Source organism: Podarcis erhardii (assembly GCF_964252035.2).
Source record: "Podarcis erhardii genome assembly, chromosome: 1".
Taxonomy (NCBI): domain Eukaryota; kingdom Metazoa; phylum Chordata; class Lepidosauria; order Squamata; family Lacertidae; genus Podarcis; species Podarcis erhardii.
Genome location: NC_138497.1, coordinates 43,598,498 through 43,625,231, shown reverse-complemented (window position 1 = coordinate 43,625,231; position 26,734 = coordinate 43,598,498). Strand labels below are relative to the sequence as shown.

The 26,734-nt window shown below is 44.9% G+C and overlaps 1 protein-coding gene across 2 annotated transcripts; it reads left to right on the top strand.

Moving 5' to 3' along the window:
* Window positions 1-93: 93 nt before the first annotated feature.
* On the top strand, window positions 94-19,053 carry RHOV (ras homolog family member V). Of its 2 annotated transcripts, none has more exons than XM_081866259.1 (3): window positions 94-571; window positions 15,006-15,064; window positions 16,289-19,053. In XM_081866259.1, exons 1-3 carry the CDS (start codon window positions 373-375, stop codon window positions 16,727-16,729), a joined length of 699 nt encoding a protein of 232 aa, XP_081722385.1. In that variant the 5' UTR covers window positions 94-372; the 3' UTR covers window positions 16,730-19,053. The 2 variants fall into 2 exon arrangements, with proteins under 2 accessions (XP_081722385.1, XP_081722386.1); XM_081866260.1 differs by having other exon boundaries at window positions 436-571; window positions 15,011-15,064.
* The last annotated feature ends 7,681 nt before the right edge of the window (window positions 19,054-26,734 follow it).

The following is a 26,734-nucleotide window of genomic DNA, read 5'->3' as shown; positions in this document are numbered from 1 at the left end:
TTAGGCAGCATCAGGTTACCGGGAAAGGGGGTGGGCCCATGCAAATCACAGCTGCTCTGGGTGGCTTAAAGAATTAAAAAAAAACAACCATTACAGGTCTCGAGAGTTAAATGCAAAGTGAAAAGGTGGAGTACTCGGCCCGGATGCAACTCTCTTTTGCTCCAGACCCAAGACACCTGAAGGGATGCAGTCCCAGAAAATGAGATACTACCACTGCGCGTGGGAACAGAGTGACTGACCCGAGTTTGGCTCTCACTTCTTCCTGCTTGGCAGTTGTGGTGTTTTTAAGCCCAGAAGAACTAAATATCCAATCGCAACATTTTTTGTTTCAAAAGAGGGACGCCAGGTGTCCCCTTTCTCGCTCCTCCAGCGATGCCCCCCCAGGAGCTACTGGATTACTCGCCCACCTTGAGAAGATGCAGCACCCCCAGCAGAGGCAGCGGCTCCGAGCTGGGCATCAAGTGTGTCCTCATAGGAGATGGGGCAGTCGGCAAGACCAGCCTCATTGTCAGCTACACAACCAACGGATACCCAGACCAGTACCAGCCCACAGCGCTGGACACCTTCTCAGGTAAGCAGAGCGGAACCTGGGCAGCTCCTTCCTTCCCGATATGTACTGGGGTCCATTTTGCCACAATGGGGTACACTGTGGCCTGTTGTCATTTTGGCGCTCTGCGTTCTTGACTAATTGCAACAAGACCTTTCGCAGTGACAAGTGGGATACAAAGTTCATAATTAATAGATCAATGGCATGTGTGACAATTGAGATATATTGAGATGTATATTATTGAGATATATATCGAGATACATATTATTAAACTGCTGGCTTAAATGACTGTGTTTTATTAGAATAGGATGTTGTAATTTAATATTGTTTGCAATGTAAGAAGTCTGAGTGGGGATTAAAAAAATATATACATACATATTAAGAAGCAAAATAAAAAAATTCCTTCCAGTAGCACCTTAAAGACCAACTAAGTTAGTTCTTGGTATGAGCTTTCGTGTGCATGCACACTTCCTGTGTATCTGAAGAAGTACGTTTCCAAGCACAATTCAAAGTGTTGGTGCTGACCTTTAAAGCCCTAAATGGCCTCGGTCCAGTATATCTGAAGGAGTGTCTCCTCCCCCATCGTTCTGCCCGGACACTGAGGTCCAGCTCCGAGGGCCTTCTGGCGGTTCCCTCACTGCGAGAGGCCAAGTTGCAGGGAACCAGGCAGAGGGCCTTCTCGGTGGTGGCGCCCGCCCTGTGGAATGCCCTCCCATCGGATGTCAAGGCGATGGACAACTACCTGACATTCAGAAGACATCTGAAGGCAGCCCTGTTCAGGGAAGTTTTTAATATGTGACATTTTAGTGTATTTTTTATCTCTGTTGGAAGCCGCCCAGAGTGGCTGGGGAAACCCAGCCAGATGGGCGGGGTACAAATAATAAATTATTATTATTATTATTATTATTATTATTATTATTATTATTATTATTATTATTAGAAGTGTGCATGCACACGAAAGCTCATACCAAGAACTAACTTAGTTGGTCTTTAAGGTGCTACTGGAAGGAATTTTTTTATTTTGTTTTGACTATGGCAGACCAACACGGCTACCTATCTGTAATATTAAGAAGCAATTAAGTAAGCATGCAAAGGATTGCTTTTTTCTCCCCCCCACCCTGTGCCTTTAACAGTAGCATGGGAGGCGGAAATTCACCAGGTGAAGCTATCTCCAGCAGGCAGATGCAGAGCCAGGGAAAACTTTGTTTACTGATTATCTCCTTTCAAATGTGAGTTTTGCCAGAAGAAAATGGGGGGGGGGCCTACATGTGTTTTCTGTTCCAAGCAAAGACTTTTGGATCTTCTCTTCTTGGGTGTAATTGGAGTTGTAGTGGAGGGGCTGCAGCTGCTGTAAACAACCAGCCTTCTGAGCCCAGTATCATATACTGTAATTGGCCAGCCAGTTTCAGCAATCGGATGGTGTTCATCTGTCAAGGAAATAGATTGTGAAGCTGTTTAACCTGATCCCTTACAAAACTTCATTGGCACCACAACCCCAATGCATGTCTGCTCAGAGAAGTTAAATGGCACTTCCTCCCAGAGAAGCTGCTTTCCTATAAATGCTTAGTACAGTGGCCTTCATAGCCTGTTGCTTTAAGCCACAGTTAAACTTAGCTATGCGCTGGTGCAGGCGAGGTGGGGGGAAAGGAAACTAATTACAGTGGTACCTTGGGCTAAGAACTTGGTTCATTCTGGAGGTCCGTTCTTAACTTAAAACTGTTCTTAACCTGAGGTACCACTTTAGGTACCACGCGGGTAGCGCTGTGGGTTAAACCACAGAGCCTAGGGCTTGCTGATCAGAAGGTTGGCGGTTTGAATCCCCGCAACGGGGTGAGCTCCCGTTGCTTGGTCCCTGCTCCTGCCAACCTAGCAGTTCGAAAGCACGTCAAAGTGCAAGTAGATAAATAGGTACCGCTCCGGCAAGAAGGTAAACGGCGTTTCCATGCACTGCTCTGGTTCGCCAGAAGCGGCTTAGTCATGCTGGCCACATGACCCGGAAGTTGTACGCCGGCTTCCTCGGCCAATAAAGTGAGATGAGCACCATAACCCCAGAGTCGTCCGCGACTGGACCTAATAGTCAGGGGTCCCTTTACCACTTTAGCTAATGGGACCTCCCGCTGCCGCCGCCCCATGATTTCTGTTCTCATCCTGAAGCAAATTTCTTAACCCAAGGTACTATTTCTGGGTTAGCAGAGTCTGTAACCTGAAGTGTCTGTAACCCAATGTACCACTGTACAACCACTTCATTCATCAAAGTTTGATGGGCTTGTGGTTTGTGTCTCTACAGATAAACCATGAACTGTCACCAAGGTTTGTTCATGGTTTGGGAGAGAAAAACCTGAGCCCTGGTTTGGTTGTAAAGCTGGTAGCAGGGCAGCAACAAAAGCTTTACCTTTAAACTATAATTAAGCTTCTGTGTGATTTAAAGTGATGTGTGAATGAGGCCATTATTTAAAGCACCAGTAGCCATATGTATCTTACATAGTTCCACCAATATTGAATCAGTGTCAATATCTTTAAGAGGTTTTGAAAGAAAATTAAAAAGCTGTCAAGTGGACACATCTTGAACCCTGAAAAAAAAAATTACAAAGGAAACAGGTTTGGTCTTCTACCCGAAACATGGGTGGCAGCACTCTCGCTTAGCTAACTGTGGAAGACTGTTCAACTGGTTTTGGGTGTTTCTAATTGGAAGAGTAAACCTCAAGAGATTGTGTTTCCAGTTCAAGCATAGGAAAAGAGGAGAGAGCAGTTGTGACATTTGAAGCTGTGTTAGTAATTCATTTATTAGGATGAAACTCCCCATAGCACGTGGGGCTGGATTGCCTTAAGCTCTGTACAGACAGGAGGTTTCCCACACTGCAGCTCATGTGATAGGGCACTAAACTGGAAATGCAGGAAGGATCATATGGAAGGTAGAAAAAGAAGTAGACATTTGGAGGGATTGTTGGCCAACTGACAGAACATGCTCTGAGTTCTGTACTTCTTAGGGAATAAGATCAGGCATGATTTTACTATGGTAGCATACATTTCCACTGGAACAGTAAAGTGGTTAGAGTGTCGGACTAGGACCTGGAAGACCAGGCTTCAAATCCCCACCCAGCCATGAAGCTCACTGGGTAACTCTGGACCAGACACTGTCTTTCTCAGCCCAACCTACCTCACGGGGTTGTTGTGGGGATTAAATGAGGCAGGGAAGACCCATGTACACCATCCTGAGCTCCTGGGAGAAAAAAGTGGAGATCTCAATCCTGATCTCCCAGGTCCGATGCTCTAACCACTACTCCATACCACTACTCAGTATGGTTCACAGTAAAATGCCAAGCATTAAACAACTCCCCTAAACAGGTCTGCCATCAGATGTCTTCTAAAACCCAGATAATTGTTTATTTCCTTGACATCTGATGGGGTGGTGTTCCACAGGGCAGGAGTGATTACTGAGAAGTCCCTCTCCCTTGTTTCCTATAACCTCACTTCTCGCAATGAGGGAACCGCCAGAAGGCCCTTGGAGCTGGATCTCATGATATGGGTGGAGACTCTTCTTCAGATATACAGGGTCAAAGCCAGAGGTGTGAGTCATGCACCTGGGGAACCACCAATTCGGGAAATCACCCCCTCTCCCTACCAAAAGTCTCTGCCAATATAATACGGGATCAGGAAGTCCCTGAGATGTTCTGGACCCAAGTTGTTAAAGAACCAAGTTTGTTTGTTCTTCTATTTGGAAAGTCCAATTTCATCATTGTTATGGTCAACAGATGCATTTTCAAAAAATGGAAGTTAATATTCAATTATATATTACATTTCTTTCCTGCCATTCCTCCTAAAGGGACAACAAATGCATTGGCGTTGAAACAGTGCAAAATTAAACACCTGGGCTTATTCATTTCAAACACAACCCTCTTTCTTTCAATATTAAGAATTAATTTTAGGCTTCAAAAGGATTTCATTACAACACTAGCTGTTGCCATGTGTGTCTAAATTATCTGGCTCCCTGCCTTTTCATCCCATTGGGGCCTGCCCTGCCCCACACTCTCTCAAGGCTCTTCAAAGGCCATTAGTCCCCACCTCAAGAGAGTTTCTGTCAGTCTGGATACCTTGTAAGGAGAAGGGAGCAAAAGGCACAGCGGGTGAGAACTAGGTGTGAGGACTCTCCTAGTATTGCCTGTGAATTGCATAGGCAAAGGGATTACCTGTGGAAAGAGGAGGGAGTGTTTATTGTATCTCTAATTGGGATGGAGAATTTCGGGTGCCAGGAGGCAGCTGTGTGGAATGATGGTTCCAAAGTCAAAAAGGGATTGGAACATTCTTGGGTCTTAAAAGATTTCACACTGGAACCCTGCACAAAATGTCAACCAAACATTTTGATGAAGTAGGCCATTGCCTTTAAGGTATCAGGGCACAATGCGTTTTCCTTGCAGCCTTCCTTAACCCATGCTGCAAAGGCTGCAATCCCATGCAGGCTAACTTGAGAGCCAGCCCTATTGAACACATTGGGATTTACTTCTGAGTAAACAGGGTGTTCTTGGACAGTGTTCTCGAAGCTACCAACATGAGTTTGACCAAACTGTGGGAGGCAGTGGAAGACAGGAGTGCCTGGCGTGCTCTGGCCCATGGGGTCACGAAGAGTCGGACACGACTAAACAACTAAAGAACAACAAACAGGGAGAGGATGGGGGTTTAGAAAGAAATGGCTGCAATCCATTTACCTGAGAGTAAAGCCCATGGAATTTTATTTGTTTTTTATTTGTACCTGAAGTCTGCTCTTCACCAAATGTCCCAGGGCAGCTTACCAACCAACCAACCAACCAACCAACCAACCAACCAACCAACCAAATAAAAATTCAAGGATAAAACCATTGCAAATCGGAAAACGAAATCGCAAAATTCTGAAGCTCTTATTTAAAACAGTCAGAAAATGATTGCATCAATTTCTTGGTATCAATTGGTTAGGTTCCGCCAGCCCCTTTAAAAGTTTCCAAAAAGTCTGTCTCTTTATATATTGGAAACAGTGGTAGTATATCAGCCTGCAATAAGTAGAACACATCTTGACAGATATTTGGGGCAGCTGTGGGAGTAAAGGGTGTACATCTCAAGCATGTTTTAATTGAGCTGCTTGAAGTAGGGTAAAAGGGGTGGAGCAAGTAAAGAAACTAAACCTTAGTTAAACTAGGCCCCAGTTTGAATCTCACCTCTGCTTTAATCTCACTAGATGGCACTCTCTTTTGCTTAGCCTCCTGTCTGCATAATGGGGTGACGAATCTACCAGTACCTTACAGGATGGTTGCAAGGATTATGTATTTGAAAGACTTTGAACACTTTAAAGTGCTCAGTAGAATTGAGACTGACTTTTACCTTAGGATCTGGCTGTAAAACAGTTTCACCTTTTGTTTTATTTCTTTCGTTATTTATAAAATATTTACATACAGCTTGGAATATTCAGAATGGTGAAACTTACCAGGAGAATAAGAAATCAAGATAAAAATAAAATAAAAATAAAATAATGGAAATAGTTTATTGACTATTTACAGATAAATTATAAACAGATAAAAACTTTGGCAGGATTATTGTAACAACCTGCAGTTTTATAAGAGTATATATTTAAAGATGAATAAATGAGTAAATTAAGTTAATTTGGATATGCAGAAGATACTTTAAAAAAAAATTAAGGAACCACAGAAAGAGGGGGAGGTAAGTCAAGTTTTGAAATGTCAAAATGAATGTAAAATTAATGAAATGTATAAACTTGTGAGGTATAAATAAATAAATAAAATGGGGAAAAATATTTACATCCAGCTAGTCATTTAAAAAAAATCAGAGCGGTTTACAACAATTATACATGAAACCATACTATAGAAGCCATATAAAATATGTATTTTTAATTGCCTGTATAAGCCTCATGGAACAGAAAAGTTTTCAGCAGGCATTTAAAGTTGAACCTTACCCCTACACTGCACATAGACTCCCCTAGAAAAATGAGTAGTCTAGTGCAAATAGGCTGAGAATGTCTGGAGGCGATACCTCTGTTCTTTTAATTGGGAGCATGTGTAATGTTTAGATGGCAGGCAGACTGTGACTCAGAGAGCAAAGACACCAATTTCATATGTCAGCAGTCATGTCAGCTGGTGGTCATTTAGTAAAATCATTCATCTATTTTCAGGTTTCACCTGTTGCTTTTATTGTTGTGCTTTACTAAATTGATCTGTTATTTTCTGCACTGTCCTGAAATCTTAATATGGTTGAGGGGAGTATATACCAATGTTCAGGGGCAAACCTAGTGGTTGGTTAGGTTGCCACCGCCCCCGCCCGGCCCCCCCCCCCCCGGTACTGGTCACAGGGGATGGCAGCGCAGAAATCTCTCCTCACGCCTCTCCACTTTTTCAGTTTCTGGTCCATGTTCTCACCTGGCTTCAGAGGCGCCACTACAATTCCTGGCCAAGGGTGCCAAGGAGCCTCAGTTCTTCTGTTGAGAAGCAGTTTCCTTACACTGGCAACTGTGTGGGGGCTGGGTATTTAATATTGTGAAGGCTGTGACAGCTTTGCTCCACACCCAATTTGACACAGCTGATCGCTAACCTTTGGGAGACCAGGCAAGGCCTCATCCTGATTAGGGGCTATTGTATATGGCTATCTTCCTGATCTTCAAATTTATTTGCAAGATATGGCAACAGCAGCTTAATTGCTCTTTCTGCCCTATGCCTAGGTTGTTCCCGGTGCTCACAAAACAGGCTTTGCAATCTTCTTTTTGAAATGTGTTTGTTTGTTTTTGACACTCCTCCAAGGACTCAAAGCAGGATACAATGCACCCTTATCTCGTTTTATTCTTCACACAATAGCAGCCCAAGAGATAGTGACTTATCTAAAGATAGCCAATGAGTTTTCATAGGTAAGCACTTATTTGATCCCTGGTTCCCATGCCCACGCTATGTCCACACTATGCTAGGGTGGCCATCTGCCCTGCTTTACAGAGGAATGGTCTTCTGTTGAAAGTTGCCCTTCGTTTCAAGGGCTGCCCAGTCCAAATCTGGTTTAAAGACTAAAAGAGCCCATCAGAAAGTACAACTGGGGTCTTGGAGCTGCCCTTCAACACTGAAAGCAGCTGGACAGCAGACATGGAGGTCCTGGTCTTCCCCACTATGGCAAGATGTGTTGTATTCATATTTAAATAATAGTACTGTAATTAATTTTAAATCTGTAGTATATGCACAGGTTATGTGAATCTTTTTTGTTGCATTTCTTCTTTTTGGTGAGGCATAAGTGGCCACCACCACAAGTGACTATTCACTGCACCTTTGAGGGGCTGCCTCAAATTAGGGTCCATAAGGACATTGTCATGAGTTCTGCCTTCCAGGCCAAGCTGCAATACATGGCTAAACTTAAATTATCATCTTATGAGCAAGAAAAGGTCTGAGCCACATGGTCAAATCTTATCAGCTATACACCTGAATAAGTTGTCTAAAAAAAACAACAACCCCAAACTAAGGTCTGCTGAATAACAATCTCACTGGAGTTTCCCTCCACAAGTTTCTCGAAAGATTTGTCCTTTGTTTTTTTATGCATTGTCCACTAACCTTCTGTCAGGGTTAGGCTTCTCTTATGGAAATAATCACGTTTCCCCAGAAATTATACAACCCAAATTATAATGTTTGGAGGCTGTCTGCAGGCAGCACATCTTTGTTGTGTAGGATATGGGAGAACCACACACACCAACACACACACACATGTAGGCTTGCAACAAGGCTAACACTTGTGGGAAGTGGCTGCCCTTAGAATACAGTGGTACCTCTGGTTACAAATGCTTCGGGTTACAAACTCTGCTAACCTGGAAGTAGCTGCTCCTGGTTGCAAACTTTGTCCCAGGATGCGAGCGGAAGTCACGCACTGGCAGCAGTGGGAGACCCCATTAGTGAAAACTCGTCTCAGGATAAGAATGGCTTCAGCTTAAGAACAGACCTCCAGAACGAATTAAGTTTGTAACCAGAGGTACCACTGTAACAGATCATGAGTAGTAAGTGCCATTACCTTCTTCCTGGTAAGTGACCAGAGAGAAGATAATGGCATTTGACTTCTTCTTCTTCTTCTTCTTCTTCTTCTTCTTCTTCTTCTTCTTCTTCATTATTTATACCCCGCTCATCTGGCTGGGCCTCCCCAGCCACTCTGGGCTGCTTCCATAGAAACCAAAAATACAGTAAAAAAGCAAATTTATGTATATATTGTTACTATCCACAGCACCTCCACCTAATAAGGATTCAGTTTCAACTTGTTGGCCCTTGTCCAGCCCATCACTGACTCTACACACTGGCCTGGCTTCCCTGATTCAGATGCAAGTGGAATACAGAGTGGGTGTCATCTGCATATTGATGAAGCCACACTCCAAACCCCCAGCACCACCCAGCAGTTTCATGGAAGCATGTATTAATACAAGATGTGGACGTGGGTGGCACTGAGGTCTAAACCACTGAGCCTCTTGGGCTTGCCAATCAGAAGGTCAGCAGCTTGAATCCTTGCGATGGGGTGTGCTCCCGTTGCTCTGTCCCAGCTCCTGCCAGCCTAGTAGTTTGAAAGCATACCAGTGCAAGTAGATAAATAGGTACCACTGCAATGAGAAGGTAAATGGCGTTTCTGTGAGCTCTGACTTCCGTCAAAGTGTTCTGTAGTGCCAGAAGCGGTTTATTCATGCTGGCCACATGACCTAGAAAGCTGTCTGTGGATAAACACCGGCTCACTTGGCCTGAAAATAGAGATGAGCACAGCACTCCATAGTCGAATTTGACTGGACTTAACCATCCAGGAGTCCTTTACCAGTGTGGTATAGTGGTTAAGAGCAGTGGACTCGTAATCTGGTGAACCGGGTTCGTGTCCCTGCTCCTCCACATGAAGCTGCTGGGTGACCTTGGACTAGTCACACTTCTCTGAAGTCTCTCAGCCTCACTCACCTCACAGAGTGTTGATTGTGAGGGAGGAAGGGAAAGGAGATTGTTAGCCGCTTTGAGACTCCTTAGGGTAGTGATAAGGCGGGATATCAAATCCAAACTCCTCCTCCTCCTCTTCTTTCTTCAATACAAGATGAATCCCCACAGTGCACCACAGTATAAATGCTACGAGGCTAAGCAGAAAATCTCCAATGCTATTCTCTGGTAATGGTCCTATTGATAGAAACAGAGCCACCGTAACACAGTGCCCCCAATTCCTACGCCAGGAGGATACTGTGGTCAGTGGTATGAAGCACAGCCAAGAGGTCCAACAGACTCAACTGGGTACCATTCTGTCTGTCACTCTCCCAAATATAATCAACCAGGGTGACCAAGGCTGTTTCAATGCTATATTCAAATCTGAAGCCAAGCTGAAATGGGTGCAGATAATCTGCTGTATCCAGGGATAGCAGCCACCACACAATCACCCTGCCCAGTAAATGATTATTGCAACTGGGTGGTAGTTATCTAAAACCTCAGGTTCTGGGGAGACCATCTTCAGGAGGGGATGCACCACTGTGTCCTTTAATGCTGTGGGCATAAGTGAGGCATTAAGTGCTCCCTATCCATCTCTGCTTAAACAGCAGATGGGTTATAGCCAAGAGAGAATGCAATGGGCCTGATCCCTTCCAGAGTCCTGTCCCTCCTCAGGCAGCAACAACTGATCTCACAAACTTCAAGCAGACAGTGCTCTAAGCACCTTCACAGGACTTGCATTAACTGTGACAGCAAGTGAAATGTGGATACGAGCAATTTTGCTGATTGCCGTCAAAGGCTGCTTTGCTATGGTTATCTGCTTTCTCTTCAGGGCTGGATTTCAACAGCCCATTCACCACTTGGAAAAGCAACACTGGGCAGTCCACCGAGAAGGCATACAGTGTACAAAAACAGCCCCGTGGTTATCATGTCCTGAGGCAGAGCAGAAAATTGGCCCTGACACAGATCTTGGTCCATGTCACAAACAACCTAGAGAGAACCTCTGCTACTTCAGACGCAGGAAGGCTGTCGGGAGGGGGGGGGGTGCTACATCACCAACACCCCAGGCTGCTCTGTAGCTCAGCCCCTCTGGTGCAGATTCTCATATCCAGTTCCCAGACAGGCTTCCTGGTGAGAAATTAGTTTCCCATGCATACAGGTTGAGATCTGAGCTACCGATAACCTGTCATTTCAAGTTAGTTCGTCACTCGGGGTCAGAAATATGCATAAATATTGACCTTCAACCACCAAACTATCTTGTTTAGCCTGCTTCTCCGTTATGCCGAAATTCTTCCATTGCGTATAGGAGGGGCCAATGCAAGGTTTTAGAGAGACCTACAAAATTGTAGTGATGGGGGAAGAAAGAAGCAAACTTCCTCATACCGAGGTGCTGTGCATTATATGCTTGGCCAAATGCATTTGGATGCCCTGAAATGGGGGTCACAGTTCTGCACCTTTTCACACTGCCACCACGTACCCTTCTCTCTGTTGCCATAATTTACGAATGAACCCTGTGCTCCTCCCAACTTCTTTCTCTTTCCTCTTTCCTGATTCTTTTCCAGTTGGTTCACCCAGGTAAAGAGAGGAAGATAAGCACAGGCAGTTACTAAGGAAATGTATGCGATTTTCCTCCTTCAGCAGAATGGAGGGCAGTAACAGCTGAGGGACTGTCCTGAAACCACCTAGTCCAGGGTTTATCTGACTGGGGCTGGTAGGGGTTTGATCCCAATAACATCTGTGAGGCCACAGATTCCCCCAAACCTGATGTACAGGGTAGGCTGCAAAGTGACAGAAGCAATAAAGCTCCAATGAACTTACGATCTGTATCCTATTGGTTCACAGTTCTCACATGAATTTCTGATAAAGTATTTGGGGCAGTATACAACTACCACATCCTGTTGGTGCCTTTATTTCCGCTTGCTCAACAGGACATCCCCCCCCCCCTACACATGTCCTGCTTCCTCCCTCAAACACTGCGCATGCCGGTTATTTATTTCCCAGTTAACCCCCACCCATGGGATTGGCAAATACTTAGAAATGAGACACCAAGAGGGAAAAATGCTCAGCATCTTGAAGATCAAAGTAGAATCTTTTGATCAGGAACAGGTTTCCCTTCTTTCTCTGTGGTTAAGATATGTTAACGGGGCTCAGCCACCTCCCAGCCATAAGGAAGTGATGTATTTCACACCAGCCCTTCTGATGGCTGAAGATGGCACTCTAGGACCTTGAGCTATCCCTGCCTCTCTCTTTTTTTACCTGTTTTTGCGCTCATGTGGAGCCACTTTTAAACCCCCTTCTCACCCAACACAGTGGCAGGCAAAGATGTTCACTGTGCTCCAAACACTGAGCCCTAAAATTCAATAAGGAAACCTCTATTTTCACCCGGTCACATGATGAAGAGGCAACCATTTGTGGGGATATTCCAGGTTGGCCCAATAGGTTTCACTGTGTGAAGCAGAGTCTGTAAGGCCTTGCTTAGACCTAGATATGTTCCGTCTGGTACATGGTCCCTTAGAAAGAAACAGCTATGAGCCAGGAAACCAGCTCCTGAAGGTGAGGCCTACCTGGAAGAGTTTGTTGCTACCCTTTGCAGAATCCTAGGACTCATCAAGAAAGACATTGCATGTTCTTTTGTAATTCATGAAAACCTTTTTTAATAATAATAATGCTTAATTTACCATTAACTCTGTCAGTAATGTGATCATACATAAACAGCAAAGGGCAAGACATCCAACAGTGTCCTACTAACATTGTTGCCCTACTAACATTGCCCTACTAACATTGTTGGACTTCAACTCTCAATACCCCTGACCATTCCAGTGACCCTGCTTCTGTATCTGTTTTGCCACATTGAGCCAAGCAAAGTGTTTTGGCTTTCCCTGTGTCTCACTTGCTACCTTTAACACCTTGGCTGCACTTCAAGGAATATCCAAGCCCAGCCCAGTTGACAGCTTGGAGGCCTTCAGTCCCTAGGAGCCTGCCTGGCCGCTGAGGCAGCATGTAATGAAATTACTGAAGTGAAAACTGATGGCTCCTTTCTAATTGTCCCATGCCTAGGAGGAGTTTGTACTCCATTTTTCTTTAATCAAAATCCCCTAACCTACTTATTTAACATTTAAGCTACCGTGGGCTCTTCAACAGTAACTTTGAATGTATCTTACTGCCTTTCCGTGGTGTAGGATTTTCCACAAATACAGTGGTACCTCGGGTTAAGAACTTAATTCATTCCAGAGGTCCGTTCTTAACCTGAAACTATTCTTAACCTGAGGTACCACTTTCGCTAATGGGGCCTCCCACTGCCGTGCAATTTTTGTTCTCATCCTGAAGCAAAGTTCTTAACCAGAGGTACTATTTCTGGGTTATTTCTGAAGCGTCTGTAACCTGAGGTACCACTGTAATGCACTGTGACTGTGCTGTTTTGTTCTCTTGTCTCCATTTCAGTACGTTTCTGTTTTTCTGCAGTCCCAAAATGCTCCTTGATTCCGTAGTCCCAAAACGCCTGTTTGTTTATCATTTGATGCATTTGCAGATCTCTCCTCAAACTTGTGCTTCTGAGAATGGAGATCTCCCATTTTCTAAGTGCTCAATGTGCAATATTTTGTAGGTGGAAAAATTAGTGGTCCCCCCCACTCCATTCATGGGAACGGCTATTGCAGAGGTAGCCAAAGTGTCAGTGGAGGTGGTGTCCTCTGGGTACAACCTCCCTCCCCCTCAACACATAAAGTTTTATTTATTTTTAAATTGGACATTTCGCCACACTCCCTCTTTCCTGTGTGGGAGTGCACATCTCACCATGGAAAAAAGGGAAAGAAAGGGCTGAACAAAGGCACCACCTAGTTGCTCCATTGTCATTGAGATTCGGGGTGAGGTGGGGAAGGAGCTGAGACACAGGCGAAAATGTGATCAGGGCACCCTTTGCCCCACTGCACCGAAAGGCCCCAAGGAAGGGAGAGTTATTTTGCTCAGTAGATCAATGTAAATTCTGAAGCAGGGTTGTTTGTGGTCACCTGCTAATGGCATAAAGCCTGAGAAAAGTTTAACCCTGTCTCTCTACAAAATAAAGAACCCATACACACCCCAGTTGAGGAAAGGACACAGTGGCAATATCACTAGTTGGTGCTAAGTATGGGCTATTGTTGCCTTTAGCACAGGATGTCTGCTTCTCTTGATTACACACTCCTGCTAATTATGCATTTTGTCTTGGGTTGTTGTTTTTCTTTATTACCCTGTCTCTACATTCTCTGTAAGCTACCCCCAATATCTATTAATGTTCCAGAGCTCGCGTTGCTCACAGCTTCACTCTGTAACAGTTAGTTAAATGCAGCTCAAGGTAGCGGATAAGACCTTAAAAAAACATCCCTCCATGGTATATTTCCTTTCATCAGTCATTCATTTGCATATTGTCACACACACTCCATTACATGGTCTCATCTGTGTTGTTCTTTGTCTCGTGAAGAGAAGCTACAAAACTGTGGTATACTTCCAGTGGGGGCTGGCTCCCACTGGGACTGGTGGGATGGAAGGCAGAGAGGACAACGGTCCTAGAAGCATAAAATTGCAGAGTTGGAAGGGCTCCTGAGGGGTCATCTGGTCCAACTCCCTGCAATGGAACCTGTACCAGGGTGGGCAGAGAGCTCTCCTTCACGGAAAGTCTTCAAATAGAGGCTAGACCGAGATGCAATCTAGTTCAGCATTTCTGCACCAACCAGAAAATTGGACAATATTATGTACAAGGGCCCCTTCTGCATTATTTCCATTTGAAAATAGACGTAGGCGGTCCTGGCTATGGAGGGTGTATCTGCATCTGTGCAATGACGTAGTTATACCAAGATAACAATCACCACTTCCTCCTTTCCTTATCTGGGGCATGTGCAGGGAGGAAAAGGCATGGATAACCAAATCAAGGGCAAGGTTTTCAAATGCGCATCAAGTAACTACATCCACCCATCCTTGTGGATGATCTAGTATAAACCTAGGTTGAAAACATCATGTTGAGTTCGGACATGAATGATTCCAGACTGAGAAAACTTTGTGTTTGTGCTACAAATGGGATGGTGTATATGCAGCCTAAGTCACTGGGATTTGTGCACTAGTGGAAGAAAACTGGCCTGCTGCAAAGGGATTGCACGAAACCTGCAAGGGAGAGGCCTTTGTATTGAAATCCAAACTTGCTAGGTTGGTTTGTTGTTTTTTTAAAAACATACTGCAATTATGGAACAGTGTTGTTGCAAACATTGCACAAATAATTCACCGTCAGTACAGTTTCGCTGTTGACAGTAAACTACGCTGGCTATTCATGGCTGGTTCCATCCCTTCATTAGTGTGGCAGCAAAAGAAGGGAGTAGCTGGACATATGGAGGAACGCTTGCTTTTCAAATGGCTGTTTTTTGACACTGTGCAGCTCCTCACATTCAAAGAGCTCCTAGGTATATAAAACAGGGGATATGTTAGTAGATGGGTGTGAAATATATCCAGTACTTACCCACTCCCAACCTTCTCTCTCTTTCTGTTTGCAGTGCAGGTCCTGGTAGATGGGGCACCACTTCGTATCCAGCTGTGGGACACTGCAGGACAGGTGAGACTCATAAATTAAAGGAGAATACGGGTTTGAGTTCTGATGGGGAGCAAAGAATGTCAGGAAGAAGGTGGTGAAAATCTGGGTCAAAGTGAAATTCTGAGTGGCATTAATAATTGCTCTTGTACAGCACATTTCAAGTTCTAAAGATGTTTCAGATACATCACCCCTGTAATCCTTACTACAGACTTACTAGGCCAATCTTACCAAATTAGGAAAAAGCCCTGCTGGATCTGGCCAAAGATCCATTTAGTCCAGCATCCTGTTCTCACAGTGGCCAACCAGAGGCCTGTCAGAAGCCTACAAGCAGGACCTAAACGCAACCAAACTCTCCTTACTTGTGATTCGCCGGAACTGGTATTCAGAGACATACTGCCTCAGACAGTGAAACACAGCTAGGATCCCTGTACCGCAGCTGAGGGTATGCAGTATTGTCACCTGATGAGTTTGTGTTTGAGGTAACAATAGAACTGAGGGCTCCAGGAATTGAAATCTACTGAAGCCTCCACAGCCAGGGTACTGAAAAATGCGGGGTACCTCTGTATAGAAGTGCAGCCCTTGCTAGAGAAGCTTCCCAAGTGTTAATTGGAACAACTGGCTTTTTTTTGCTTGACCGAGATCCCTCTTTGTAGTGGACCTTAAAGTCTCTCTCCTTTACATGGGCCAAACTGAGCTCCCTTGAGAGTGAGAGTGGCTGAGCTACCAAGTTGTCTTTGTTTCCCTTTGGTTACACTTGGAAAGCTCAAACTGTTTTGTTTCTTGGCTTCAGAAGGTTTGCTGGGACAAAGGATGAAAATGTATGCTTTAGAGCAGGGGTCAGCAAGGTTTAGCTTGCCTGGGCCGGATCGGTCCCGCGGAGATCCCTCCGTGGGCTAGACTGCGTGCGCCCGTGACTTTTGACATCTGTGCGTGCACAGACGCGATTTCCAGCATCTGCGTCTGCGCAGATGCGATTTCCAGCACCATGGAAGCAAGTCCCTGTGCCGGTTTACCGCAGCGCGCAAGCAGGTAACTCAGTTCGGGGGTGGCTCAGGGGCCAGTCAAATGACCTCCGCAGGCCACTTCCGGCCCATGGGCCTTAGGTTACTGACCCCTGCTTTAGAGCTTTGTGGAAAAGACAGCATTACTACATTTTATGAGAACCCTCTAGCTTATCAGCCACAGCTAGTTTCTGCCGGTATGCATCGCAAACAAAATTCAACATCTCGTATTTTTTCTCTGCAGGAAGACTTTGATTGCCTCCGTTCACTCTGTTACCCTGACACAGATGTCTTCCTGGTCTGCTTCAGTGTTGTAAATCCCACATCCTTCCAGAACATTATGGAGAAATGGATCCCTGAAATACGGACACACAATCCCCAGACTCCCGTGGTGCTGGTGGGAACACAGTCAGATCTGCGGGACGACGTCAATGTGTTGATCAATCTGGACCACTACCATGCTGGGCCTGTGCCAAGAACTCAAGCCGAAGGCCTGGCTGAGAAAATCCGGGCTCAGACTTACATCGAGTGCTCTGCTCTGACTCAAAAGAACCTGAAGGAGGTTTTTGACACAGCCATCATCAGCGCAGTTGAGCACAAGGCCCAACAGGAAAAGAAAATGACAGCCAAGGGAATAAAAACTCTCTCCAAGTGCCGGTGGAAGAAGTTCTTCTGTTTTGTCTGAAGCTGGTTTGGGAATGAAGAGGCCTAGAAGTCGGGCTTGGACTTTGCACTTTCTGCCACAGAGGGCAAAGTGGCTAACTGAATGAAAAAGTGGCTCCAGCAAGGAGAGTGTCGCGAGCCAAGGGGACCTGGAGCCCCATGATTTGCTGGGTTGGGATAGAACTTTCCTGGAAGACAGGAAGTGGACTTGTGTAGTAGTGCCAGGATACCAAATGGCTCATGCAATCTCAATAGAACTGGGGTGGCTTGAAGCTTCTTGTACTGAGTTCAGTATTAAAGAATAGCCAAGCCTGTCATTTTAGGTACCCAGACAGCATGGGCAGTTTCCAGAACCTCCTCACAGCATCTTATTTAAACCCAGGAGAAGCCGATGCAGTGGGGTGGTGCCAGGCCGCTGCTCCCCCCCCCCAACAATGGCATTTCTGCTTATTGGGGCAAGGGCAGGGCTGTAGGGCCAGACTGAGAGGAGCACCGGGTGCTGGTGTGCCCTCCCAGCCTTGTCCTTCCCACAGCCCTGCCCCATAATTTGAAGTGGTCCCTTTTTCAGCCAAGCAGCAGCACTCCACCTCACGGGATTAAACCTGAGATATATTCTTGAGGCTGATATCTCCTTTTCAAGGCACAGGCAAGGATAGAGGGATTTCTCCCGGGAGACAACAATGTCAAATAACATGGCCTGCTCAAGGAAAAAGTATCTTTTATACTTTGCTTTCAGTCCTGCTTCAGGAAGTGGAATAAGTCCTCCAGACAGCAGGGTGTTTGTTATGAAGGAATATCAGTTGTGTGGCATGTCTTTAAAAGGACAAAGCATTTTCTAGCGAAATGACATGGAATGATCCTTATGCTTCCACAATGCTATTCCAATACAGTACATCATTTTGGACATCATGTATTTGAGGTTTTTGGTAGGGTAGGGTACCTTCCGGCATCTAAATGTGAATATTTCACTCTTAAGAAGGACCAAGTGCATTTGAAAGAACTGTAAGAAAATTTCACAAATATTGTAAAAGTGAGAAGATGAAATAGGAGGGAAATGGCAATATAGGAGAAGCACGTGACAAGAAGGGCAGAGAGATGGTAGGAATGAAGGAGAAGAGAGCGAGACAGAGAGAGATACAGAGGGAGTTTAAGGAAGGTGAAAGGGAGGCATAAAGGAGCATTTCCCAATGCAGTGCCCTCCAGATGTTTGAACTTCCTGGTCCCATCAGCACAGCTGGCTGAGGTTGGTGGAAGTTGTACCAGGCTGGCATAGAGAAACCAAGAGACAGGAGAGTATGTCGCCATGGGGTTTAGATAAGGTTGGCAGAGAGTTGTGGTTTTTTGCACTAAGAAACCCTTCAGTGACCTCACCTCTTGATGGTTAGTCATACCTCAGATTCAAATGAAGGAAGATGCAATAGGGGAGTTGTCATGGAAATAAGATCTTTGATGTGCTGTACTAAAAGCAAGGAGAGAGACTGCTGTTCTTCCTGTATCAGGAAAGAACTGGCTTTGCGACCTATGGGTGGAACGTGAGAGCCAGAAATTCTGGCAGCCCTGGAGTAGGAGAGATCCCACCTCTGGATAAGGATCCGAATGCAATCCTGGACCTTTGTATAAGAGGTGAGAGTGCCTGCAAATTGTATAGCACAGAAAAAGAAGTGGCACTGTGTTACTAAATACACAAGTATTTTGGAATTCACCAGTTTCTTAAATGCCAGGCTTCGGAAAATGTGAATGAGAAGCGGGAACCTGAGTGGCTTTGCTTATTCAATTGATGTCTCCACAGGCAGGAAACAGCGTCCAGATCAGGGATTGATCATCACATGCGGTAATCATGTGTATTTCCTTTTTGCTATGCATGGATATACTGGGAAGCTCAGCCATGACTTTCCAGCATTTGTACGCCTTGTGTGATGATCAGCACACAGTTTGCATGTTGGAAATGTGCTGTGTTTGAAGCAATTCTTGATCATCACTATTCTCGAGTTGCACGGCACACTTTTGCTGCACAAGTGGAAAACGTTGCATGTTGGGTCTTTATGCATTTCCATTGTACACGGGGGAAGGTCCTGGAATGAGGTTGGACATCATGGCAGCCCTGTGTTGAGGACTGAATCTTAAAGGCAGTGCCAACACCAGGAGTTCAAAGGAACTAAGCATGCTTCCCTTTTCCTGCAGTACTAGGGAAGGATGCATGGGTGTTGTCAGTTCATGTTTGTAGCATTGGAGGGATTCCAAGGAGTTCTTCCTGGGAAAGAAAGGATCCTCAATCCTGTTCCCATTGCCCTAGGGACTGTGTATCATACACTTTTTGTTTTGTTTCCAAATAAAGATGTTTTGTTTGTATGAACGCGGTTCTGTGAATTATTTGCATTGGTGGGCAATACCTTCACAGATTAAATGGAAACGAATTCAAGGTAGCAAAAGCCTAGTGACGATGAATAAGAGTCACAGAACATTTTCTTCCCACAGAAGTAGCAAGACACAAGTTGCAAAATGTCAGGTGAATTAAATCCAAATTAAACTCAGCAAATTGGACTCCTCAGCCTTAATCACATGTGTGTGGTTGAATTATTGAAGACCTCATTCTATATAGATTGCTAAATAAATAAGCCACAAAATATCCCTCAAAAAGCAAAATAAACTGTTGGGAGCAGTACAGACATAATTAATAAATACAGATAATACAGGTGCCATCATACACAAAGTAGGCCATTGGGTGGAATTCAGTGTCGTGTTATTATAATAGTTCCATCTGTGCAACCAGTTCGGTTTTCTGCATTATTTCTTTTGGCAACAGGAAAGAGTATCTGTGCTGTAAGGCCATTACTTTGATAAAATCATTATTTCACAGCAAGCTACTTGGATGCCAGCAAAATAGACATAGACTAAGCACTTTGATCCTGCTGTAACCAACCGTCACTTGACCTGGCCAAGTTGCAGCATGCCTTGCTGCTTGGGCGGCAGCCAAGAGGGAGAGTTTCTGTTTTTGGTGTATTTAATTCTAAAGGAAATCCAGTGACACAGATTTTAGAGTTGCTGTGTCAGCTGCTACTGCTGCTTTCTAGACTAGCTGATGAGTTTGATGGAAACCTATCTGACTGGGAGTGATAGCAAACTGTCAAAGAACATTTAGAGTAATTCATTGCAAAAAAACCAAACATTATCTTTTGGGAGTACAGCAAGCCTAGGAAAACACTTGAGGTAGGGGATCTAGTTCATAAGAAGCATTTTTATGGTGTTCCATATAAGAGTAAACTGATACCTTCTTCAGTTCCCCTGTGCTGAACCAAACTTGCTGGTAGACCCAATTATAAAAGCCTCAAGGCCACAGAAAGGTTCTATATTTTTAACAATAATGATAATTCATATAGCATTCTTTTGTACAAAATCTCTTAAATCTTTATTGCATTCATCTCGCAGAGTTAATATTACTAATTCAAAAAACTCTCTTAAAGTGCCAAATCTCTTACTATCTTTATTACAGACATAAAAGCTGAGAGTTTGTAATAACAAAGTGCATTAACAAAGCACACTTCAAAGCGTTTCACATTTGTTTATCTCTGTAATCCTTAACAAACTAGGTCAGAATAATTGTCTCCATATTGCAGATGGGAGTGTGGAAACTGAGCAAATAATATTGGCTTGTTAAAAAGGACTTGAATCTATAGATTTCTCAGGTTCATCCCCATCATGGCAGCCACTCTGCAGCAATACCTCCAGAGAGATCCAGTTTTATGTGTGCGTTTTAAGCTGATTTTCTGCCTGCGGCATAAAGCCACCCATCCATTGACTCTTCTTCAAATCATGCTAAACCATGCGATGCTGCTGAATCATGGTGCAGAAGGCACAGAGCGAGGGCTACCTAAGGGCCAGTTTCAGTCTGGGCACACTCTTTCCAGATTATACCAGATACTGGCTGCATTCTTTCCACAGCTTTATAGTTAGCAGACGACAGCAGAAACTATGCAACTTAGCTCACTTGAAACCCCTTCTCTTGGCTCCATAAAAAGAGTGGTCTTTATCTATGCTATGATTTTTTTTGCTGAAAATCTCCCACCAATGTGAGACTCATGTGAATGGCAGAATCCTGCAGCTGACTGCTAAATAATATTCCTCATAAATCCCAGCTGATAGCAAACCTAATTTATTCAGGGATGGGAATCTGCAGGGCCATTCACAGGAGGGTATCGGTTTTACCAACTCTAGCATTTGTAGTGTGGGAAAAACACAGCGAATGCCTTGCTTACCTTAGGCCCATTTGTTTCACTACAAAAGAATGCATCCCTTAAAAGGCTTGGCTTCACCTCATCAGCTTCCTGCTGGGACAGCTACCCTATTCCCCCTCCTGATCCCAGGCTGCAAATTAAGCCCTGGGACACCAAGTATTGTTCAGTTCAGTGGGGTTCCTCTTCCTAAAGTGGGGTGTGGCCAGGCTTTGAGACCTTCCAAAAGATTCACCCTTCCTGCTGTTTTTCTTCCAAGCCTTATTTACAATGCATGGAGAAATGTAGACGTTGGTGGTGATGAAGTGAGTCCTTTAGCCAGCCTCTTTCAGTTAAAAATGCTGATGAGACCACAGGGAACTTAACTTAACCATGCTAATTATGGGGGCCTTTTAAGATAACATGCAACTGGGATGGTCCTTCACTTCCCCCAGAAGCCTGGGGGGTATTTCCCCCTTATAAACAAAATTCAAGGAACAGGCAATTATACTATGATCCATTCAAATAATAAAAGATTAGTCTGCTCGTTATCTTACCATTTTTATTTCATTATCTACACAAAACTCTAAGGAACTAACTTGGGCGTTTTCATTTCACCCCAACATCCTTTAATCCCTGCCTCTTTCTTCATTGTTCAATTTGCTTGCTTAACTTCCCGCCTGATGAAAAGTTTTGATGGATTCGGAAGCTTCTTGCTTCTTTGTGATCTTTTAGTGGATTGTGCTTTTGTTACTGTCCATAAGTAACAGCATTACCTGTCTTGTGCTTTTATCTGTGCTTTGTGGCTAGTGTGTGTGTGTGTGTGTGTGTGCGCGCGCGCGCGCTTTCATAAGCCACCCTGGTGAGATATAAACTATAGACGCAAGCAAGCCAACAAACTCTTTATTTTTCATAGGTATGTGACATGTCATCTATGGGGAAACTGAATGAAGATGATTTCTGGATCTTATTTTTTTCTTTATTTGTTCATTCAGTTTGCAAGCACATGTACATTCACATTCCCTTTCCACTCAGTCACAAAGTTGCACCTTAAGATTTTCACTAAAGGTGAGTGCCTTGAGTCTCACTTCACACACAACAGCAGAAAATAAGGGAATTACACAGAGTGAGTCAAGGAACATACGAACCAACTCTTAAGTTAGGCACAGTGACTTGCTTGAGGGAGGGCAGCCACCAAGTCTACCCATTTCACAGGTGGGGACACCTGGGATCTGGTGTTTCAGTACCCCCTCCCTATCGGCTTCATCTGCTTCTTAATTGTCAACGAATATGGCACATTTCAAGTGGTGTGGTGGATCAAGGAGACAGTAGAATCAGGTCTGGGGCAGAATTGATAGCATTTTCAAGATCAGGTGACTGGGCCAGAGGTGGCAACACCGTGATCAGAAGGGGAATGGAGGCAGCCAGTCATTGTGACCCAGCTTGGTTTAAGACAGGTATCAAAAGCCTGTATGTGGTGTGGGGATGGATGTGGGTCAAACAGGAGGAGGAGGAGGAGTCCAAAGTTCAGTTTATAGCAGGAGAAGGAAGGTGGGTGTTGGTGAAAATCTTTGGTTGAATTGGACTTGAGCTCAGCATTCAGTAATCATCCCAGTGGACAGCACTGACTCAGGCCAGAGTACAGACCGCCTCCTCAAATGTTGCGAGAGACCCACAGGCAACAAGCTCCTCCTTCTGTACAATTTGTAGAGTGGATTTGATTCCAGTAAGGATAAGGCCGGAGGCGAGGATGTCAGAAAGCCATCTCATCCTGCTCTCGGGGCCTCCTAAATGAAACCTGCTGAATCATGTGAACTGCAGTCCCTCCTGCGCTAGACAAAAAGTTCCCAGCACAATGATAAGTGCAGTATTGTTTTGCCCTTGTGAAGGTCCATTGTGCAAGCGGGTGAAGAAAGGGGTGGGGGGAGGAGGGAAATGATTCAAGCTCAACCCTGAGACAAGTCTCATCCTTTGCATCATGTGATGCTGGTTCCCAGGCTGACACCATGCCCTTTGCGCTGTGTGCAAGAGAGCTTGCAATGCTCTAAACTGGTCTAACCAGTCTTGGAAGGGAAAGATCAGCTGCAGGGCCCTGTCTCTTCTTCCACTGACACCACCACCCCACGTGAGGCTGTGTTGTGAACCTGAAGTGCTGCATGAGAGGGTTTTTTTTCCCTTTGTCCCTCTGACTGAGGATCATCGGGTGTGTGAAATCTGGCTCCCAAACAAGTTTCGCCACATGTCACCAAGCCAGGCTTTTCTTTCCCATGAGATAATCCTGGGCGGGGCAGGCAATCTATTAAAATCGAAACACAATGAAAATGAAGGGCTTCCCAGGAGTTACTGTAAATCTCCCTTGCTGGGTTTTCCCAAGAAGGACTGGGAATATGAAGGCGATACTGGGGTTTTTGGCAAAGAGGATAAACCTATTAAATGCCTATATCCAATCACACGTTGGGGCACGGGGCAGAACTCCCAAAGTAAGAGCAGTCAGCAGTCCCCTGATGGACAGAGCAATCTCAATTCCCCTTATGCTCAGCTAGGGGGAGTTAGATTGAGTAGAGGTATCTCACTGCTCAGCCAACCTCCCATTGGCTGCCAGTTATCTGGGCTGGTGGGATCCCTGAGCCAGGGACCACTGAGCCAGGCCGGGATCCTCTGAAGTCTAGGCCAGTCTTGCTGTTGTTGCAAGGAGACTGTTGTGAGTCGAGGACCCTCCACCTGCATAGGATTATAATAAGACACACAGACACGTTCTTTTAGGTTAATGGGCAAAATTAAGCCACAACTTTTATTGGTTACAGCATGTGAGTAGTATGGGTTTAGGCATTGGATGAAACAGCAATACAAGACTCCACCCCACACAGCCGGAAGTCATATCAGGGTTAACAACCAATGGGAGGAGCTTGTTGATGCAAATACAACTGGAAGCAACCCCATGACACCAGCAGGGGTCGTGCCATGGCCCTAGACACTAGCAGGGCATCGGACAGGATTCACGACCACCGGATTCCTTTAACGGAATACCCATAAGAGGAGAGGTAGATGATGGTGCATACCCAATCCTCCAGCACAGCACACATATTCCAATGCCTAACCGCCAGTACCAGAAAGTTGTGACAAATTGCTACAAGGTAGGCAAAAAAATCAAGAGGCTGGTGCCAATTTGCCAAATGGATAGAAAAGTCCTACCAGGCCCCTTGGGCAACCAAGGCAACCAACCGAAGTCCATAGCAAGGTCAATACGCAAAAGCAGCTGACCTAACAGGGAGGGAGGGCGGGAGATCCGAAGGAAGCAGGAACAGAATGAGAGAAGTGGGCTGCCGCGGCTGTTTAAATGCATTTAGCCCCACCCACCAGCCACTCCTATTGGTTGGCTGGGAGTCTTGGCCGCAGCAGCAGAACCAATCAGGGGCAGGGAGCCTAACACGGCTCCCTGCTCCCCGCGGGAGGCTGCTCCCGCTCACAACCCCTCCCCTCTGGGAGGAAGAGAGGCTTTGTTGGACTCAATCACTGTGAATTGATTGAGACCAAATTATTGTCCTGCTCCCGCCTTTTGCTGCAGCTGCTGTGGATAGCTGGGCTAAAGATGCCACTTCACAGATCCTCACCTCTGGGAGTTCAGGATTGGATTTCACCCTTAAAGACACATCACTCCTCTTAAGCATGCCTAATTTTAGAGTAAGTTGGATACAACTGGCTGTTGTGCAAATAGTTGCTTAACAAGATACAGTGGTACCTTGGGTTACAGACGCTTCAGGTTACAGACGCTTCAGGTTACAGACTCCGCTAACCCAGAAATAGTACCTCGGGTTAAGAACTTTGCTTCAGGATGAGAACAGAAATTGCACAGCGGCAGCGGGAGGCCCCATTAGCTAAAGTGGTACCTCAGGTTAAGAACAGTTTCAGGTTAAGAACGGACCTCCAGAAGGAATTAAGTTCTTAACCAGAGGTACCACTGTATTGATATAGCCACTTTTGCGCCTAAGGAACCATTTTGCTTAGGACCAGCCTGGAGATATTTTTAAGTCTGAAGTGGAATAGTAGATGCCCCTCCTGCAAGGCACCAAGGCCAGTCTAGCGATTTTGGCATCTGAGGCAGAAAATCCAACAAGCACCTCTCCCACAACCTGGCAGATAAAAAAACACAACAATAACTACTAATTAACAATGTGCTGCCTTTTGTGACATCCAAAATCAGCTGCCTGAGGCCAACACCACACATTTGTAGCTCATGTTTACTCAGATTCTTATCATTGGATAGGATGAACAATTGGGAGGGGGGGAGAACTCACCCCACTGTGCTAAACCATTTGTAGAGGCTATTTGAATCACTAAGTGGCAAGTAGAATTTTTTCCACATAACCGATACAGATATGTGGAATGAACATGTGGGGAAATGGCTGCCTTAGTCCACTCGTTATAAAGGGGGCAAAAAACCCCCTGCTCTGTGAGTCAAGTCATTTCAGCCTACAAAACTGAATCTACTAGTGGGTTAGACTGAGGGGGAAGGACCATAGGTCAGTGCCTTGCATGTGAAGGTCTCGATTCAGTCCCTGGTGTCTCCTGGCAGAGGCTGAGGAAGACCTCTAGGGAGCCACTGCTAGACAAACCATGGCCTGACTCTGTATACGGCATATATATATATATATAAAACTGTCCAATAGCACCTTAGAGACCAACTAAGTTTGTTCTTGGTATAAGCTTTCGTGTGCATGCACACTTCTTCAGATACGTGCATGGACATGAAAGCTTATACCAAGAACAAACTTAGTTGGTCTCTAAGGTGCTACTGGACAATTTTTTTATTTTTTGTATATTTTGACTGCGTCAGACCAACATGGCTACCTACCTGAATCTGTATACGGCAGTTTCCTATGTTCCAGTGTTCCTACAGCTATTTCACACATTGCATGGTAGTTTTGCCACCTGTACACAGGTGTTTAGCCTTAGGTGGTTGGCAATGGGTGCTGTTTGCCAGGTGAAACAATCTGAAGAAGGGTGCATGCACACGAAAGCTCATACCAATAACAAACTTAGTTGGTCTCTAAGGTGCTACTGGAAGGATATTTTTTTTAATTTTGTTTCGACTATGTCAGACCAACGCGGCTACCTACCTGTAATCAGCAGCCACTATATGGTGCACAAGGGAAACAGAATTCCCATCTTCAGGTGGTTTCTGAATGAATAGTTGCCCCCTGGTGTAGGTTGCTAAAGTCTTCAGGGACAATGATGCAAGTTGACAACCATGGTCCTAGAAGAGGAACTGTGAGGCCCTGTCTTCCTTTTTCTCCACACACAAGGTTAGTGAGAAGTTCTCAAGGGTTTAGAGAAGCATACCCTCTCTTCATTTTGTGTGTGCATAAGTGACAATGCAGGTGTGTATGGGCAGCAAATGCAACTACCACATAGAGTGTTGATTGTTCCTCAAACAAAGAATCAAGCAAAAACAGGAAGATCTTAAATTTGGGCAGAATATTATAAACTAGAAAGGTGAAGCGACTTCTATGAACATCATTCACCACCAATTGCAAATATATTTAAGATGCCTAACTTCCTTTAAACTCTAGGTAACTTAATCAAAGTTCATATCAGACAGCATCCACAGGAATGCATCCCTGAGAAAACAGAGCAGTGAGGAAAAAAATGAACAAAACAGATATATTTCTATACTTCCTAACCTAATTTAAATAATCATAGCAGTGGCATAGGACATATTTTGGACGGGGTACGAGATACACTGGCTATTCAGTTATCATGGAGTTTCACTTTATTGAAATGGAGAACTTACCATGAGAAATTGTGGAAGAAATATAGCA